The sequence below is a fragment of the Sinocyclocheilus anshuiensis genome, unplaced genomic scaffold (genome assembly GCF_001515605.1).
Source record: "Sinocyclocheilus anshuiensis isolate Anshui unplaced genomic scaffold, SAMN03320099.WGS_v1.1 scaffold269, whole genome shotgun sequence".
In the NCBI taxonomy this organism is placed as follows: Eukaryota; Metazoa; Chordata; class Actinopteri; order Cypriniformes; family Cyprinidae; genus Sinocyclocheilus; species Sinocyclocheilus anshuiensis.
This window is the reverse complement of record NW_015536474.1, coordinates 592,903-612,016: the sequence shown is the minus strand read 5'-3', so window position 1 is coordinate 612,016 and position 19,114 is coordinate 592,903. Positions and strand designations below refer to the sequence as shown.

Here is a 19,114-nt window from a genome sequence, read left to right as displayed (position 1 = left end):
ATGAAAACAAATTGTTATTTTTATTTAGGCCTATTGCTTACATAGGCTACACATTTTCCTTAAAGCATCCCATTTTGTCCCAGGTCTTGAAAACCTGTGCCCTAGGCTGGTTAGGTCCATGCAGAAACTTGTGAATGATGCTCTTATAGTTGTGGCATCACCGTTTAGTGACATCATTGAATGCTCCGGGAAAACGTATTGTACAGTGTCGGTCACAGCGCCTTTTAATTGCTGTTTTGAATTTGTATTTATTTACAAATTATAAGCTCTGATTATGACAAGTGTGGTATAAAAGCTTTGTTTATTAGAGGAATATTTGGTTAGCTGGAAAATGTTACATCGCGACCATGCTTTTTGCCGGTTGGTCACGAATTTCCACAAATTCAATAATATTTAGGCATTGTTTCTTTTCCTAAATCCTCACCGTCTAACCCTCTAATTTCGCAGGTTTATTTTATTGTCATTCACTTTTTATCACTGTTTTCGCATCTAAGGGAAATGAAAGATTTCATGGCCTATCTGTCCTGTGTCCCGCAGCCCTGCAAAGCGCATGATATGAAAGAATTATCTGGGGAAATAACTTAGTTACTACATTTCTGTTGCTTTCCATGTTGAAGAACTTTGTGTTGTTTCTATTTTAATGTACTTTTAAAGTTTAAATCACATTAAAAGCTTCATTTGTACATTATGAATGAATGATGATGCATTTATATACCGTCACCGTCACTCACAGCCGTTCGCACGTGCTTTGCACATGAGCCGCACGCAGCCCAAAATTAAACGACTTAATCGACCATCGATAACTTTAATCGATTGCATCTCTTATCGACGATTAATCGATCATCGATTAATCATTGACATCCCTAGTCAGAATGATATTTTTGATTTATGACCAGGCATTACGCTGTGTTAGGCCCTGCATAAAAACAATTTAGAGGTAAAATTGAATTATGTCAGAGGAAATTATATGTCAGTGGACTTTTTTCCCAGTTACTTGAAGGGGTAACTTGAACAGGAAGTATTTAAGGTAATTAGTAAGGCAACATTTGTAATTCTTTAAGACTTCTTTTCTCTTTCTCCTAAAATGCCACTATATCTTGAGTGTGCGCTAATGCTAACGACACAGTCATGAGTTTGTGCTTAGTGATAATGCTGAGAGTTTTCAAATGTTTCATTGAAGTATTAACTTTGTCTCAGATGTTTCTCCTCAGATAGATACAAATGAATCAACTGTTCACATATAGTAAGTGCGTTTCATAGAGTTTGAATGAAAATGTCGATATCAGCTCGTATCATTTTATCTTGGCAGAAACTGATGAGAAATATTTGAGATTGCACTGAGATTTCTGACTTTGATATGACAAATCTGAGCACAGTTTGACTGTTATCAAGATCTCTTCTGAAACTTTTTAGGAGAAACAAGATATTTTTCTCAGGAGAAAATTTTCAAGCAGGAGACACTTTATTTTCTCTCTAAATGCCATCCATAAGAAAACTCTAGAGATAAAATAGAGACCTCCTTTATTATTTTCTATTCGATGGGGCTTTTCTAATAGAGTTCGCTTTGTGATTTCTGACTTTGAAATGGCAAATCTGAGCACCATCTCAGATCTCTTTACAGGAGAAACATGAGATCTTTTTTCTCAGGAGAAAATGTTGAAGCAGGAGACTCTCAGTTTGCTCTCTCAGTGCCATCCGGAAGAAATTTCTAGAGATATAAAAGAGATCTTGTGTATGATTTTTATTTCCCATGGGGTTTTTATCATAGAATATCATAGAAAATGTCCATAGCAGTTCATCATAACACTGATGAGAAATATTTGAGATTGCACTGAGAAATCCAACACTGATATAGCAAATCTGAGCACAGTTTGAGACAGTTATGAAGATATCTTCGAAAACTTTATAGGAGAATCATGAGTCTCAGGAAAAAATGAAGCAAGAGACTTTCTTTTTGCTCTCTTAATGGCATCTAAGAGATATTCTAGAGATATAAAAGAGATTTCCTCTATGAATTTTCTTTCCCATGGGACGTTTCTAATGCAAACATAGTGTTTTGTTCTCGTACCTTATACCCTAAGCAGCCCAGGCTATGTTTGAGCATGCTTGTAGGACAATATTGTCTCACAGTATATCTTCTTAACTCTTTTCTTTGTTGTCATATCATTGTCATTGCTTCTGACCTTTGAGATATTATCATCAGCTTTAATACCTCGCTGCAGAAACAGGCTCTTCCAGCTGTCAGGCGTGTGCTTTATTTAGCTCTGTGTGTTGTCGGCCGGTCAGAGTTTCCCTTGTGGGCCCCCTTGACGCTCACACACAGACAGCGAGTCACACAGTCTCTCCCAAGCACACACACACACACACACCCTGAACAGCCCAGAGCCGGCGCTGCAGCAGAGCGAGAGAGAGCGAACGGTCTCAGGAAAAGAACCGGGAACCGCTGTATCGGCCAGAGAGGGAAGAGAGTGAGTGAGACGGAGAGAGAGAGAAAGAGAAACCCTCGGGCAAGGAAGACAAGTGATTGTCAAGAGGATTATCATGTGCTGCTTTCACTGCATTAATTGGATTCTTACAGCACCTTGACCGCTGTCACCGCCTGCCAACTCTGCCTTCATGTGATGACGGCCGTGATCAGACGGGAAGACGCAGGAACGCCGACAACCCTGAGGTGACACTCGGTGTGTTTTCTCTTCTCCAGCTCGCCTCGCTCCATCTCATCTTCTACGGCTACTCCACCCATTCCTTCAGCAAACACCGCTGAATTAATCAGAGCTGTCCGCACTAAGAGGATCAATAGCTTACGTGGTGCTTGACAGGAGCGGAGTACTTACTCTTTTTGGGGGGGGAAATTTCCAGGACTTACTGAATCGGACCTGTCTCTCCATGGCATCTGGGCTGTCTGCACCAGAAAGGGATGGCATGCATCTTTGGGTTTCCTTGGGGCACCGCCGTGCATCTCCGACGTCGAAATGAAGCATTTTCCCAAAACGGTTATTAATGCAGAGACTTCATGATGAGGATGTACCACAGTGAGTTTCAAATACCACACAATAGGCAGCGGAAGGACCCTCGTTCTGCTCTGTGTTTGTTATTTTTGCTTTACTACTACGGAACAACCCCTTAACCCTTGAGATTTTCCTAACATGCCATTTTCTTGCCTTAAAATTTGATTTACACACTGTCTACATTCATAAATGGGTGAGGTGTCTTCTCGAGACTCTTTTGTGGAATAGCACATCAAGAAGATGTACTCTTCGTTGCTCCAAGCTGACTTCTTGTTTCGGAGATGCTTGGAGCAGGTTTCAGTGGAGGCATGTAAGGAGGGTGTATAATGGCTATCCCGAGGCCGGCGTAAGAGTTATTTATTTGTGAGAGAGAGGAGCCAACCCGAACCACACCTTCGCTTAAATGAAGACCGGCCGAAATTATACAGGAAGGGAAAAAAAAATGATGCACGTCAACAATTTCCCATTCCGAAGGCATTCCTGGATATGGTGAGTAGTGACAAATAGATTGCAGAAGGAAACGGGACACAATAAATGGGTCTAGTGTGTTGTTGTGTTCCACGGAACTACGGTTGGTAGGTCACGACTGTTTACACACCAAAGCATTAAGGTTCCCACATATTGGTTTGTAGATTTGTCTTAATCTTGAGGTAAATATCAGTGGGTGTCAGCATAGTAAGAGCAAAGGAGCTGATGGTAAGCCATGCATGAGAAGCGTAGGGAATCAAAAGTATTCTTGCCTGCGAAGGCCCATTCACACCAAGAACGATAACTTCTTCTTCTTCTAAGGCTTCTGCAAGTCTTAAAAAAGTCTTAATTTGCGTTTTCACAAATTAAGATCTTGAATCAAAGCAGAAAGTCATAACGTCTTGGCATTAAATGTTGAATGCACTGCAAAAAAAAAAAAAATGTTTGTTTTGTTTCCCACATATCTAACAATCCTTAAATCAAGATACATTTACTTGAGATGCAAATTAAAGATATAAAGTCTTGTTTTCTGAGTAATGGAACAACATTAACTGAGTTTATACTTAATTTAAAGCGAAACCATGTTTTAATACCCAATTAACAGATATCTGTTTTTGTTTTAAGTTGATTTTTATGATTATTTCTATGTTTTCACCATAAACCCTTCATATCAGTTTCTCATAAAACAAGACTTCTTATCTTATGTCATTTTGCTTCTCAAATAAATGTATTTTGATTTAAGAATCTTTGGGCATTTGGAGTGGAAAATAAGACAAAATACAGAGGAAAAAAATGACAATGAAACAGAGGATCAAATTTATTGGAATCGCTTTGATGATGTTTTTTCCCCAGCTGATTAACAATACAAATATTGACAACCAATCAGAATCCTTTTAACTTTAAAGAGCTTGAGCATTTAAAGTGGCAGATGAAACTGCAGCTCATGCTTGTAATAAACAATGTTATTGTGCTTTGCTGTGGATACTCATATAGATATTGTTATACAACACAGGTTACTATTAGGCCTTTGCTGCGAAAACGTCACGTGGCTGTTTATTTTCGCTCTACTCGTTGGGTGTTTTCCAATCTACATCCACAGCCATTTTTTTAGGACCGTAGGCCTCATGGGTTCTCCAAACAGCTTTTGAGGCTGTTAGCACCCAAATACGAACAGCAGGTTATGGTGTCATCACCCTGTTGTGGAAAACTTGAAAAACAAAACAGCGCCGCAATGAATCAGATGTGACAGCGGCATGCTTTGGGTTTCATGCTTTGCTTCTCTCTAGGGCTCTGCGGCGTCTATAATGGCATCGCTCTGAAATGCTGCTTTACTATGGTGATAAATGAGGTAACAGGAATGTTAGTGTGACACATGAACAGGGATTTGGTCCAGGGATGTCCGTGTTTCTAGTTTCATGAAGGAGTGTCACACTTTAGTTTCCTTAAGTCACAGCTTAAACAGAGGCATCATAAAAGAAGCACTGCATTGACTAGCACATGACAAATGACATTAAACAGACCTTTGGCGTCAGTTTAGTTCATGTACCAACGGTGCTTCCTAAATATTTGGAAGGAAAACAGAAATGTAATTAGCATTTTTCTATGCTACGATCAAATTACAGAGTTGCGAAAGCACCTTATGATTTCTTTCCCACCCTACAGCAAGACGGTATTGTTCTGTGAGAACTGAAAGCATGCAATCGATGCTTTGTGCGTGTGTGGGTGTGTGTGTGTACGTTTGCGAACTTTTACCTATTTTTTCACTTCCACCTACACCGTGCCTATTATTTCAGAAGAGATCAATGTGATGGGTCATAAACCGTTCAGCTGGAGTTTCTGCACTCTTCTGGATTCAGATACTACAGGGTTCAGATCAGGAACCTGCTGCCTTTAAGCTTGTGTGTTATAGCCTTAAGACAGCTCTCATCTCAGTTGTCTTCCCTAAGGCAGCACAGAACACTTGTGTGTGTGTTTCCATTGACGTTCAATGTGAAAACCAAACATTATTAGTATTTTCAGCAGATTAGTAATACATCAGCTGCAGTTAATGCATTTGTCAGGTCAAGACATGTCAAAGCTCATTTCCCCGCTGGTAAGAGCAACACAGTCTTCTTATTTTAACCAACTTCAGCCTTTTACATTTACAAACATGCATGTTTGCTTTGATTTTTATATTATAGAAATGGACTAATTATGTTGTTTTAAGCAATGAGAAATAAACATTAACGTACATCACAAGCAGAACATGGCAAGTTTATGCAAACATTCGTCCCAATTACAGAAACCGAACAAAGATAAGGTTCACTTGCTTCTGTCTGCAAAACAGACAAGTCAGCTTAGACAAGTTTTCTTTGAATCACCAATAGAAGAGAGGTTGTGCGTTCAAAGAAAGAAAGGCAAACACGTGACTTTCTCAACTATAGTGTCAACTATTATATTATATTATATTATATTATATTATATTATATTATATTATATTAATGTTGTGTAAAAATTTATTTTATTTTATTTTCTGGACTCAAAATTATAAAAATAATATGATATCATATGCATCAAGTCTGAAATGAATTTAGTTTTGTGAGGGAGGAATTTTAATGGAATTCTATGGCTTAATACTTGAGAGAACAGTGAACGTCTGCGGACAATGAAGGAATTTTAAGCATTTTATCACTACTGTGTGATTAAGCCCAAAATCACATAATCCCAGTCTTTATTGGAAACACACACACACACACACACACACACACACACACACACAGCTAAATACACACATTTCATGTTTGCATTGGACTCTTATTGAACTGAATGCCTGCTCCCTTACTATGTTGTTTTGTGCATGAAGAAAGCTCATTTTTTGTTTCCTCCTGAATACTTTTCAGGTAATATTGAGGAGGTTACATGCCGTCAGATGAATTATGGGTGCTACATTGTTAAATCAATGTAATTGATTTACTGAATAGCTTAAAAAGGACAGAGCTTGTCAGCATGCATAATCTTATTCAGTTTGGTTTCGCTTGATTGTGCTCATCTATTCTCTGTCTTCATGCATGTAAGCTTGTTTTAATGACCTTTGTACCTATGCGCCTTTGTGCCATCGCTAATTGGGAAAATCAATTACTGCAAAAAGCAGTTCAGTAAAATAATGAAGGATTAACCAGCAGTGAGCTTAGAGTGTGTTTTAGAGATGTTCAGCAATAGTCTCAAAGTTTATGACGCCTACATAACATACCTAATGCAAGTACGTAAATACATATCGGCCAGTACATTAAATCATGTGTCCGGTTGCATGTATGTAGCATGCATTCTTCTGTTACTGTTGCGGTGGCTGTACTCAAGACAGCGATAAACTGATTCGCTTTCTGATTCAGAAATGTGCTGTTTTATTAATACGCTGCACTTTATTAATATGCAGCGCCGCTATAACCTTGAATTAGGGCTGTGCGATTTGGGGGAAAATATCAAATTGCGTTGCAAATTACCTTTTTTGTTCGTTGTCTGTCATTTCGAAGCTTAAGTTGCATATGTTTATCTTTAGTTTTAATTTGCCTAACTATCGATCTTACCCAGTAGACGCCATAATCCCACTCTGTCTCTCTCCCGTCCCGCTTACTGTTTTTATTATTATTATTCTTTAATGGTGGGTGTTTACGCAGTTGGCTAGAGCAGTGCTGATTGGGGAGAACGGAGGTGCGCTCACTCTTGCCCAGGGCAAGTAAGACTGCAACTCAAGGCTGGCAGTCATGCATATGCTCTCGAACAGAGTAATATCGCGTCCACATCGCAGGCTTTGCGATTAGCAAATCGCAACGTCTCAAATCGCGATTTCGATTAATCGCACAGCCCTACCTTGAATGCCTCATGACTCATTCTGTACGTACTGTGTAACTGTAAATTTACTCCATTCATCTGTTTAGGAATCGCTCATAGAGCGACATGCCACCCATTAGTTGCATCTGCACTACTGTAGTAGTTTTATAACGGTTCGTTTCACATTGCGAAATGTACTGCATGCTGTCTGCCAAAGCTCCCTGAGCGCCGTCCCTGGAGTGTGTGCCACGCTAGATAAGAAATAACCCACACACACAGACGCTGCACACCAGAGACCGCCTCTGTCTCTCTCTCTGTGTGCGTTTAAACATCAGTGCATGCTAGAAAACAGAGATTTAAATCATGCTAATGGTGTTCTTCCATCGTATATATCACGATCAATTCATGCATTTAGAGTTTCCATAAATGCTTAAGGCAAAACACAACAGGCAAAACCATTGTTTTCTTTATGCACTGCTCAATTTTGAGATTTGAAGCTATTTTGCTTCCATAACATGTCTACTTTCAGACTCGTGGAACATAAACATCCAAAATACACATTTAAGTGTTTATTTTATTAAATTGCATCTATTTGCGTCTGTAGACTGAATGTTTTTATAGAGGGGTTTGTCCATAAATAAATAAATATATATTTAACATTTTATTAATGTAAAACATTCTTCTGGCTGTTGACAGTATTTGACTGTTTGACTCAATATGTCAAGAAAATGAAACAAGAATTTTGAACCTGACTTTATCCAGTGCTTAGATTTATGTGCTGGAAAGCCATGCAAATTAGTGAATTATTAATTAGATAATATTTGTTTTGCATATTTACATATAACATTTCAGAAAACTTGTCATAGAAAACAATAGTCTTAATGTACTGTGATTAATCAGCCTCGGGGAAGTATAATGACATCTGTTAGTCTTGCCTTAAGACAGTCAGATAAACCTGTTATATATTTTACATTCATGTCCTTTTTTATACCTCTTAAAAAGAGCCTGAATGACACACAAATATTCAAGAACATTACATTCACTGGGAAAGTTGTGTCGTTGTAGGTTAACTGTGGAATTTGAAGCAAGGTGACACATTACTGCATTGCCTCCTCTTTCCCAGCGATCCACACCGAACAGCAGCAGCACCCTGGGGTCAGATTGAAGAGGCAGAGGCCATTATTTAATACCGCTCACAGTGAAGACGTGAGCTGAATCAGCAGATCTTAGCAGCTCCTCTCTTCGCCTGCATGCACTAGATCTCAATGCATTTCTGCAGACAGCACATTGGCAACTAAATGCTTATTTTAGCAAGGCTTTGGGAATTAAATGTATTTTTAAAGCAAATAACATTTGCGTGCGTGTGTGTGTGTGTGTGTGTGTGTGTGTGTGTGTGCATCAAATATTTTTATTTATGATATTGATCCAAAACATCTCATATTACATAACCAAGTGACGTTAGACCCCGAGGATAAGACATAGTAATCGTACAGCAGACACGATGCACTCTTCAGTGCTATAAAAAGACGTGGCAGCGTTGCTTGTGACGTCTGGAGATCTTCCCAGGCTTACCCCTGAGACGGGGCATCCCTGGAACGTCCCGTGTGTATGCACACCAACGGCTAAGGGAAGGTCAGTGACATCACAAAGGTAGGGTTTTATGGGATTAGCATTACTGTGATGCACTTCCAACGGCAAAACCCATTACCTCAGCCATGTGCTAATACTACAGACATATACGCTAGCCATTCTTCATATCCGCTGCGCTGTGGAAAATGCAAGGATTAGACTGAAAGACCCTACAAACATGTAGTGCCAGAACTCTTGATACTGACATTGCAAATGAAGGAGACCGGAGGCTCCAGGAATCCTCCAGAGAGATTAGCAGGAGTATGCATGTATGCATAGCTGTGTCCGTCGTTATGGATAATTTGCAAGTCCTATTTAAAAAAATGTTCCTTTTGACTTGGACTTTATTTCGAACAGAATTCCTATAGAATTCTGTTCCTGTCTACATTTTATTTAATTGTCTATATTTAATGATATTTATATATAATAACATAAATGTTGTTATACATACCAGTGTTTTCCCTGCCATTATATTAGGGGGGGCGGCCCACGCTTCAGTACAATTGCACACACACACTCACACACGTGCGCGCACACACAAGTGAGCACACTCCCACTCCCACTAGTATTTGTAAATATTAAGCCGCAAAACGACTATTAAAATATGAATTCTTCGTGTCTCTGTGTTAATGAATGGCGCAGACGTGCGGTTTTGTTTACCAATTGTACAGAAGCGCGCGACGCTTGAAAATCCGCATTTTTACTAAATAAAGAAACAAGCTCAAAATTATTTCCAAAACAAAAGATACAAAAAAATGATTTCAAATACAATTTTTTTAAATTTGTTTCTGAAAAAATATTACATAGCAAAGACTGTTCTTAACATTGATAATAAAAAAGTAATGCATCTGCAGCCAATCAGCATATTAGAATGATTTCTGAAGGATCATATGACACTGGAGTAATGATGCTGAAAATTTAAATTCAAAACAGTTATTTTAAATTGTAATCATATTTCAAAATATTACTGTTCTTAATTTTTGATATATACAGTAGTCAACATTTGAAGTGGATCAAAAAAAAAAAAATTTCTATTTATATCTCCCCGTGTCTCTGTGTTTCCCCTGACATTAGGGGGCCGTCCCACTTAAAGGTCAAGTTAATTTTATTTAATTATATTTTCTCTATAGCGCCAGATCACAACAGAAGTCATTTAAAGTTACCTTTCCGATAGAACAGGTCTATACCTTGTTCTTTTATTAAACAAAATAAATAGCCTTATGTTATTTATCTTATTTCCACGACGGCACGTCATTTCGGTCTCTACGTTATGGTCGCGCTCTCTGTATCACGCACAGCGGAGTTCCGCCCCAATGCGCGCGTGCACACACACACACTCACACACGTGCGCGCGCACACAAGTGAGTACACTCCCACTCGTATTTGTAAATATTAAATCGCAAAACGACTATTAAAATATGAATTCTTCGTGTCTCTGTGTTAATGAATGGCGCAGACGTGCGGTTTTGTTTACCAATTGTACAGAAGCGCGCGACGCTTGCGTTGATTTTTAGGGGTGGGAATCACCAGAGGTCTAATCTAGTCCACCTTAATTAAATGTAAACAGGTATGCACTGCTGTGCTACTACAGGTATTTTGAACAATGCAACTTGAAATTGTACTAAAAAGTTGTGCAGACCCTTCAGCAATTCAGCAATGGGGCATGTGAAAGTAAATTACTTTGTAATGATTATTTATTATTTTATTAAATAATATAAAGTAATTTTTTAAGACTTTTTAAATTTAACTCAATTTTAATGATGCTGAATTAAAAAAAACACCAGCCAATAAAATAACCACACTTTTACTGAAAGTAACAATAAAAATGGACAGAATTTATATTAATATTGGTAACATTTTACATAAGGTTCATTAGTTAACATTAGTTAAATACTTTAGATAATCAACTAAGAATGAACAATAGTTCTTCAGCATTTATTAATCTTAGTTCATGTTAATTTCAGCATTTACTAATGCATTATTAAAATCAACAGTTCTGCTTGTTAACAGTTAATACACTCTGAGCAACAGTATTCTCATTAACAAACATTAAGAAAGAATAAATACTGTGATAAATGTAGTGTTCATTGTTTGTTCAGGTTAGTTAATACATTAACATTAACTAATGGAACCTTATTGTAAAGTGTTACCTTAATATTAAATATCAATATATAATTTTTATTCACTTCTATGTAACAGAATCAGATATAAGTTGTTGGTTTTTTTTTTGGACTAATTATCAAAATAATGTATAGTCCTACAAAGCTATTATTATCAGAGCATATGAGCAGAGCATAGCGTCACTGAAGGTAGCATCATTTTAGCAGCGTTGCCCAGTACAGCTGAACTAGCCTACACCATGTTACAGCACAGTAGCGCTACTGCAAACCGGAACAAGTATACTGCATAGAAATTTCCTGTCAGCGCGTTATTTGAGCGGACTTTGCTTTTCCGATGAGCATGAGCGGTACACGAGGGGAACGCACATTCATAGATCGGAATACTGAGCGGACCGTCAAACCGAGCAGTGACGAGGAAAGTGAAACATGCGCGCTGAACACTGCGGGGCACGACACGGCGCGCCATATATATTATTATTATTATATGTAGCCTATATTTTCGGTGCATCCCTACTTTACATCCCCTCCTTGTTTACAAATCCAAAGTAAGTCCATACATCCGATTTAAACGCGGACGGGGCTTTCCTGATAACTTTCCGGCAATGCCGGCCTCTTTATTTTACTAACTTACTGCATGCTGAAGGTGACCCAGCTGACCTCACCAGAAAAAACTCAACACCACAATCTAGTGGATTGTAAAGAAATAGATTTTATTATTCTATCAAATAGTATAATAAAAGATCAATACTTGGCATCCGTGTATCGATACAGTATCGCGATACTATGCTGTATCGATTCCGCCCCCCCCCCCCCCTAGTGATTTTAGCATCTGCCGTCTCCCTAATGAGGACATAAATACATGAACAACATCTCCAGAACTGCTCTGAGAGTCACTTAATGAGCATTTGACCGTTTCATTTGAGTAAAACTATCCTCATATCATATACACACAGAAATGTAAAGGTATTCACGGCAACCCGTCAAAATAAAAGTTCGGTTTAACTTGAAGGCATTGCGGCAGAAATATATTACTATTTTTCAGTAGAATGTACGTAATAGGCTGCTACTACTACTACTAAAATTATAAAAATAAATTTCTTGTGTCTCTTCACATTTTCACTGAGGCTCTTTTGGCCCATAATTGCTTGTATTTCCCTTTAGCTTTGAGGATCTTGTTTCTTGATTGTTACTGAGGTTGCGGACATTCATGCACAAGCTTTCAGGCCGTCAGGGAATTTTGCAATCGTTTTCAGCTGGGAATGTTGTTTTAAGAAACATGTTTCCAGATGTAAACAAATCACAGGAAATGTTGATGGTAGAAGGCGTGTCACGTGGAGGTATGATTTATCATGCAGCATTTCTTTACAACACCGACAACATATGCATGAACTGATATGTATATCTTGAATGCATATGCATTTATGTAAATTTTGATCAGCAAGAGTTCTGCATGACTGTGTGTGTTAGAAACGTGTTTGCTGCACCGTTATCTGTGACGCACTTGAGGGTATTTAAGGGGATGAGGTGGCTTAACCTTCTTTTGTTCTCGTTTAGTCCTCCATGCGGGCACAGGTGGTCTTCTCTCCAGAATATGTCCTCTCACTGAGGCCTAATCTCATTTGGATTTCAAAGAATGTTTTTCTTTTAAATACCCTCCGTCTCTCTTTGTTTCATGTTTCATGTTATTTATTTTGTACCCGAAATAGCTGGTGCCTGACGTTAAGCTCGGTTTCGCGTTGTCTGTATATGGAAACGCTTTGAAAATACACTCTTAAAAACGAAGGCATCTACAGTTCTATGAAGAACATTTAAAGGAATAGTTCACCCAAAATGGAAATTTAATGAAAATGTACTCACCAGAGTTTGTTTCTTCATGGGAACAGATTTGGAGAAATTTGACATTACGTCACTTGCTCGCCAATGGATGCAGTGAATGGGTGCCGTCAGAATGAGAGTCCAAACAGCTGATAAAAACATCACAGTAATACACAAGCAATCCACATGACTCCAGTCCATAATTTTATGTCTTGTAAAGTGAAGAGCAGCGTGTTTGTGTGAAACAAATCCATCATAGAGAAATATTTAGAGTTTAAAATATAAGTCCAAAATCCATAATATTGTTTTCTCCAGAGAAGTTGTCTTGTCTGAATAAGGAGGTTCAAGCACCATTTACAACTGAAAACAGTCCAGAACAGTTTTAAACAAATATGTCAGTGGATTCTGACAACAGAGGATGGACTTTTTCACTGGAGGAAGCGTTATTATGAATTATGGACTCATAATTGATGGTATTTTGACCAGAGGCGATGGTTAGAATGTCTTAATGATGGATTTGTTTCTTGCAAATATGCAGCTTTTGGCTTCACAAGATGTTAATTGATGGACTGGAGTGGTGTGGGTTACTTGTGGATTATTGTGATGTTTTTATCAGCTGTTTGGACCCTCATTCTGACGGCACCCATTCACTGCAGAGCATCCATTGGTGAGCAAGTGATACATTTTATACATTTCTCCAAATCTGTTCTGACAAAAAAACAAACTCATCTACGTCTTGGATGGCCTGAGGGTGAGAACATTTTCAGCAAATTAAAATTTTTGGATGAACTGTTCCTTTAACATTCATGGAAACCTTCCATTTCACAATAGGTTCTTTATACTGGAAAAGGTTCTTGAAATTCACACTAAGAAAAATATTGGTTATTTTAAGAAATGTTCACTGAAAGGTTCTATGGCCCCCGTTTGGAGACTTTATTTTTAAGTTTGTAAACTTGTTGGTAATGTCAACAAGGAAAACTTATTAACGAAACAGGGCTATTAATAACCTGCTACGATTGCCATCGCAAAGGGGCCGTGATGCTAAACTCTACCTGACAGGCTCTCTGTGTTGTCCGTGACAAAAATGTGCTGCACGGCAACTTCAATGAGAAGGCTGCCGGCGGTGCGCTAATATTGGTTATTTTAAGAAATGTTCACTGAAAGGTTCTATGGCCCCCGTTTGGAGACTTTATTTTTAAGTTTGTAAACTTGTTGGTAATGTCAACAAGGAAAACTTATTAACGAAACAGGGCTATTAATAACCTGCTACGATTGCCATCGTACATACTCTGTCCTGCAGATGCGACAGTGAAAGCGCGGTCGCCTGTGGAGAGGATCATTAAAGCAGTGAGAAAGAAGCCCAGACGCTGAAGCTGGCAGAACGCACCGACGGTAACTCTCTCATCCCAGGTGATCGGCCACATGGCAGTCACTAATTAAACCTGCCGTTAGAAAGAAACGTATCCCTCTTATTACAGGACGCCACCGACAGGCTTCCAAGATGAGTGGCGTCTGTCTTCACCGCACTGCTCTAATGAGAAGAGCATCTTGGGTAAATGGAAAGACAAACCGACAGCCTTTGATGGCAAATTAGGCTTAGCAGACATTAGGGAAAATGAAAGAGAGTCGTATTTAACCCTATAAAGCCTACTGTATCATATTTGACACAAATTTCTAAGGCCTTTAAATTATCAACATGATTAAAACTTTGCCTTTGTCTGCTACATGCCTTCTGTCGTTTGATTGATAGTTTAGGAAGTAAAAGGCCTGTTTGTATGAATGCAAAAATGTTAGTTTGTGGTTCACATGCCTTTTTGCGGTGAAATCTTTACTGATTTTTATAAATGAAGCACAAGTATGTAGTAGGCTGTTATACTGTTATAAAGATCTCATTGATTTACGTTACCAGCTATCAGAATATCATCTTACTTTTTGTCCATATAAATATCAGCATCTGCACCAAATTGCATATTTTCCTCAGTTTAAGTTCTGAATAAAATTAGTGTTTTTTGAGTACGAGCTCAATATTCTCAACTATATCATATGTCCAATAATATGATACTAAGCAAACAACTTTTTCTTTAGATTAAAAAAAAAATTTTTTGTCTAAATGTCAAAAAAACAAACATTTGAATTGAAAACATTGAAAACTTGTTTGAATTTCATATGTCTGGCTTTGTAGTGTTAAAACTTTTCAAAAGTGATGTCAGAACTCTATTGCTATTTATAGCTCAGTTTCATCTAGATACTTAAACTTGTTTCACAGCATTCATAGTCACATCCGTCAAACTGAACCTGCCTTGACTGGGAATCTGATCCACTGAAGAGCTTTAGGAGATCAGCTCTGGCTGTATGTCTCGTCTTTCACCCTTGCACCTTTTTAAACAAGTTTGACCCATGTATACTACAGGGATGGGCATTTCACATTTACCTACCTTCATTGCATTTGGCAGACACTTTTTAAAACAACCATTTTCTTCTTGAATATATTTTAAAATGTCATTTATTGCTGTGATCAAAGCTGAATTTTCAGCATCATTACTCCAGTCTTCAGTGTCACATGATCCTTCAGAAATCATTCTAATATGCTGATTTGCTGCTTTATATCCACTTTATAATATTCAAAAACAGCAGTAGTTGTATTGTTTTAGGGTGGTTTGGAGCTCCAGCACAACAAGACAGAAAAGTATGCCATGATGGCTGTGGAAAATGAAAGACTGATTCGTTTATTAAGTTTAAAGCATGTATCATGTGACTTGTGATGTCAGTGGATGGTGGTTTTGTGTTACAGTATCTTCCGGTGGCCGTAACTGTACCTGCTTGACCAAACCGGCGTGTGGCGTCAATGAAGAGCCCATATAAATGAAGACGCCACCTTCCTTATTAGGCAGTCCAGTCTGTGAGGGAGGGATGGGATCTGAGCTGAAACAGAGGCTAGTTAACTTGATCTAAGAAAAACATTCCAGCGGTGCCTCCCAAAAAATCCTGGGTCAACAGTCCTAAGCCTTTTGCTGCTTCCAGAGGACACACTGATCTTTCAAGATGTCCAATTCCCAAAGACATCTGGATTTACTTAGGTTTTGTGTCTTCTGTTCAAGGGTTTTGTAACACACCCCCTCCAGCCTGTGTAGTGCAGTATAACTCGTCAGTCATCAGTCAGCTTACTGGTGTATTGTTCAGTGATGTCAGCCGGTCATAAATCACGGTTTCACCATCAACAGGACAAACATGGTTAAGTGGGCTATTGTTCACAAGTCTCAGTTTCACAGACGGCACTCCTCAGTTGCTTGGAGTCTTTTATCGGTCAGGAAGCTGTTGTATTGACATAACCCAACTCCAGCCGCTCACCCACTGACGTTTGATCCAGTTCTCCTGCGTTAACTTAGTAGTTACAAGTGCAGATGGATTAACCAGCCATCTATCTATCTATCTATCTATCTATCGTTCTATCTATCGTTCTATCATTCTATCTATCATTCTGTCTATCATTTTATCTGTTGTTTTATTTTCATCTAAAAAAATTTTTTCAAAACTTTCAAAGGCCTATTCAGTGAGCATTATAACTCATGTGTGTTTTTAACGTAAACTTGTGTGTGAATGAGAACTTAGTCTAGTACTCACATGCGGTGACAGCCGCTTTCTGTACGTGTGCACTCAGAAAACCGTACCAAAACAGATGTTTTTTAGCAGGTACGAGCTGTAATGGCGCAGCTGTATTCTGGAAAAGGGGGCGGGGAGCAGCAGCTCATTTGCATTTAAAGAGACAGGCCCGAAAAACTGCGTGTTTCTGTTTCCACTCAAAATAGCCATTTTCAAAATGATATAATAAATGATCTGTGGAGTATTTTGAGCTGAAACTTCACAGACACATTCTGGGGACACCAGAGACTTATATTACATATTGTAAAAAGGGGCATAATATGTCTCCTTTAATACAGATAATGCCAATGTATTTTTCGATGAGTCCGCTATGTTATCAATAATAACGTTACCTGCTTGACGAAAAGGGTTGCCAAGTTTTTTACAACAAAACCCTCCCAATTGCTAAAATGAAGTCCATTTTTGTTGTAGTTTCTTATTTTCACATTTCTGAAGCTCCAGTCATTTTTCATGTAAATATATTTCCAGTGGTAAGACCGAGGATGAGGACAGGTAGAGGAGTGCAGGGCGCTGGCTGGGACACAGGTGGCGGAGTGGATCCGTGTAAAGCGGTGGCTATATGAGGAATGGCAGGAAATGTGATTGTGTCGTCTCTGGGTCTCCATCGTAGACACTGAATTAGACCAATCAATAGAGTCGCTTGGCAGGAGAAGGTCTCACATGGGGCCCGTTGCTCCTCCAGCCCTCGTTTGTTTTCCCTCCTTTTATTTTTCCAGAAATGCTCTGTCGTCTCTAGGTCAGCATCTATGTCCCAGAAGCCACCTCCAGCGGAAGCTTTTCCCAAACAAACTAATCAACTAGTCAGCCATCTTGAACCATATCTGGCTACAAACTGAGTGGTCCAATGGCAGTGCAGTTGTTTATTGTGCAGTCCTTGTATTGTGTTGTTCAGATCTGAGTCTGGCAAACATTATTAAATAGATTTGCTTTGTGGAGATCAGATATGAGAGTATCGCCCTCTAGTGGCGTTCAAAGGAAACAGCACCACAGACTCATCACTCTGGTAGGTTTAGCCTAATAACACTTCATTAAAAATGTTTTTGCATTTAATCACAGGATAATTTCTTTTTATGTGGTATATAGCTTCACTCCTGTGATGTGATTGGTTCAGCCAACCAGAAGGTGGGCCTATCACATCACAATATTCATCAGTTAGTATGTGGAAACAGTTTGGTTTGCTTGTTTCCATGAGGTGCACAGCAACAGGACTGCACTTGTAGAGGGTTTTGTCTGCACCTCAGGGACCATGGGTACAATGCTGATGAAAAATGCAGAGGTTAGACGCCAGAGTTTAGACTAGCTGTTTACAAAGTGATATATTGCCGCGCCAGCTGATCTACATAATGCTGACCTCCTTTCTGTGCACATGCATGCAAACACAGCTGGATATGACCAGGTCAGATAATTAGATTTATTATTTTTTTTTTATATTATTCTATTTTTATACTGCTTTATTTTGTATTAATTATTCAACTTTTATTTGTTATACTAATTTTCATTAATCTGATTATTAATAATTGCATTCACATTTACTAATTTTTCAGATACCTTTATTATAAGGCATGCCTGTAACCCAACTATTATTATTTAAAATGTTTTATTTTAAGTTTTATTTGTTAAACTTAATTTGAGTTATGTTTCAACATTTCAGTCCAAAGCATACAATTACAACAGCTATTATTTGAAATATTTCTAAATATTGTTTAATTGCACTTTTTTTTCCTAGTTTGTACCAGGTGAACCTTCATGGAATGGTTTAAGTCCCCATAAATATAATACAGTTTTAATTGTGAATTCATATTTAACTCTACTGTGTATTCAGTGGTCATATTTTCTGCCCGGTTACCCGACCAGGAACGACCCAATAGCAGCCCGTCGCTAAATGAATCATCAGTTTCAACCTCAGAATCCTTTTAGAGCAGATGGGATCAATGAAGCCATATCTTCTTCTCTGAATTAGTCATAGTTTTCTGTTTTGTAGAGAAATGAATAGTCAGGGGAAGAGGCTTTATGATTCCCACAAACATCTGCTACTCTGCTGTTTTCATCGCCAGCGCTGAACACACGGTCATAAATCGACACCATGAATTCGCTCGCGGTTCCCTTCAGCATGGAGAACGATGCACGAGCGTACAGTAGGGATTGTAACACTGTTATTGGTTCTTCCTTTAAATTGTGTGTGCTAATATCTAGAAAGAAAAGTGACCAATGAACATTAGAGTACATATGATAACGTGTTTTACTATGCAAAAATTCAGAATTAAGATGAACATTTGTTTTGCAAAATATTTGCATAAAATTTTATTAAAATTACTTCAAAACAGAAACATGTACATTATGTATACATAAGTTTGTCAGGATTTTGGAACTGATATTTGGCCAAGCGCTCGTTAGGGATGGTCACACTGGTCGAAACGGGTTGTCCTATAATCGGAGAGTTGATTACTATAAATTAAATTAAATTAAATTAAATTAATTTATTATTTTATTTTATTTGTAATATGTACTGTTTTGCTAAATATTTGCTTAAAATGTAGCTAGAATAGTAAATTTAATCAGAACAGAGTATGTACATTGTACACCGGTCAGCTAATTGGTTGTCTAATA

The 19,114-nt window shown here is 38.3% G+C and overlaps 1 protein-coding gene across 4 annotated transcripts in view; it reads left to right on the top strand.

The window, feature by feature from the left end:
- The window catches only part of LOC107653658 (cAMP-specific 3',5'-cyclic phosphodiesterase 4D-like), a 171,804-nt gene that overhangs the window by 97,992 nt on the left and 54,698 nt on the right, over positions 1–19,114 (top strand). Inside the window, exon 1 of one of the 4 annotated variants that reach the window (XM_016440665.1) lies at positions 2,374–3,497. The exons of the other annotated variants lie outside the window; for them this stretch is intronic. Within the exon in view, the coding sequence (XP_016296151.1) occupies positions 3,412–3,497 (86 nt within the window). The 5' untranslated portion in view covers positions 2,374–3,411. Of the gene's footprint in view, positions 1–2,373; positions 3,498–19,114 lie in introns of those variants that run through there. 4 annotated transcript variants of the gene reach the window in all.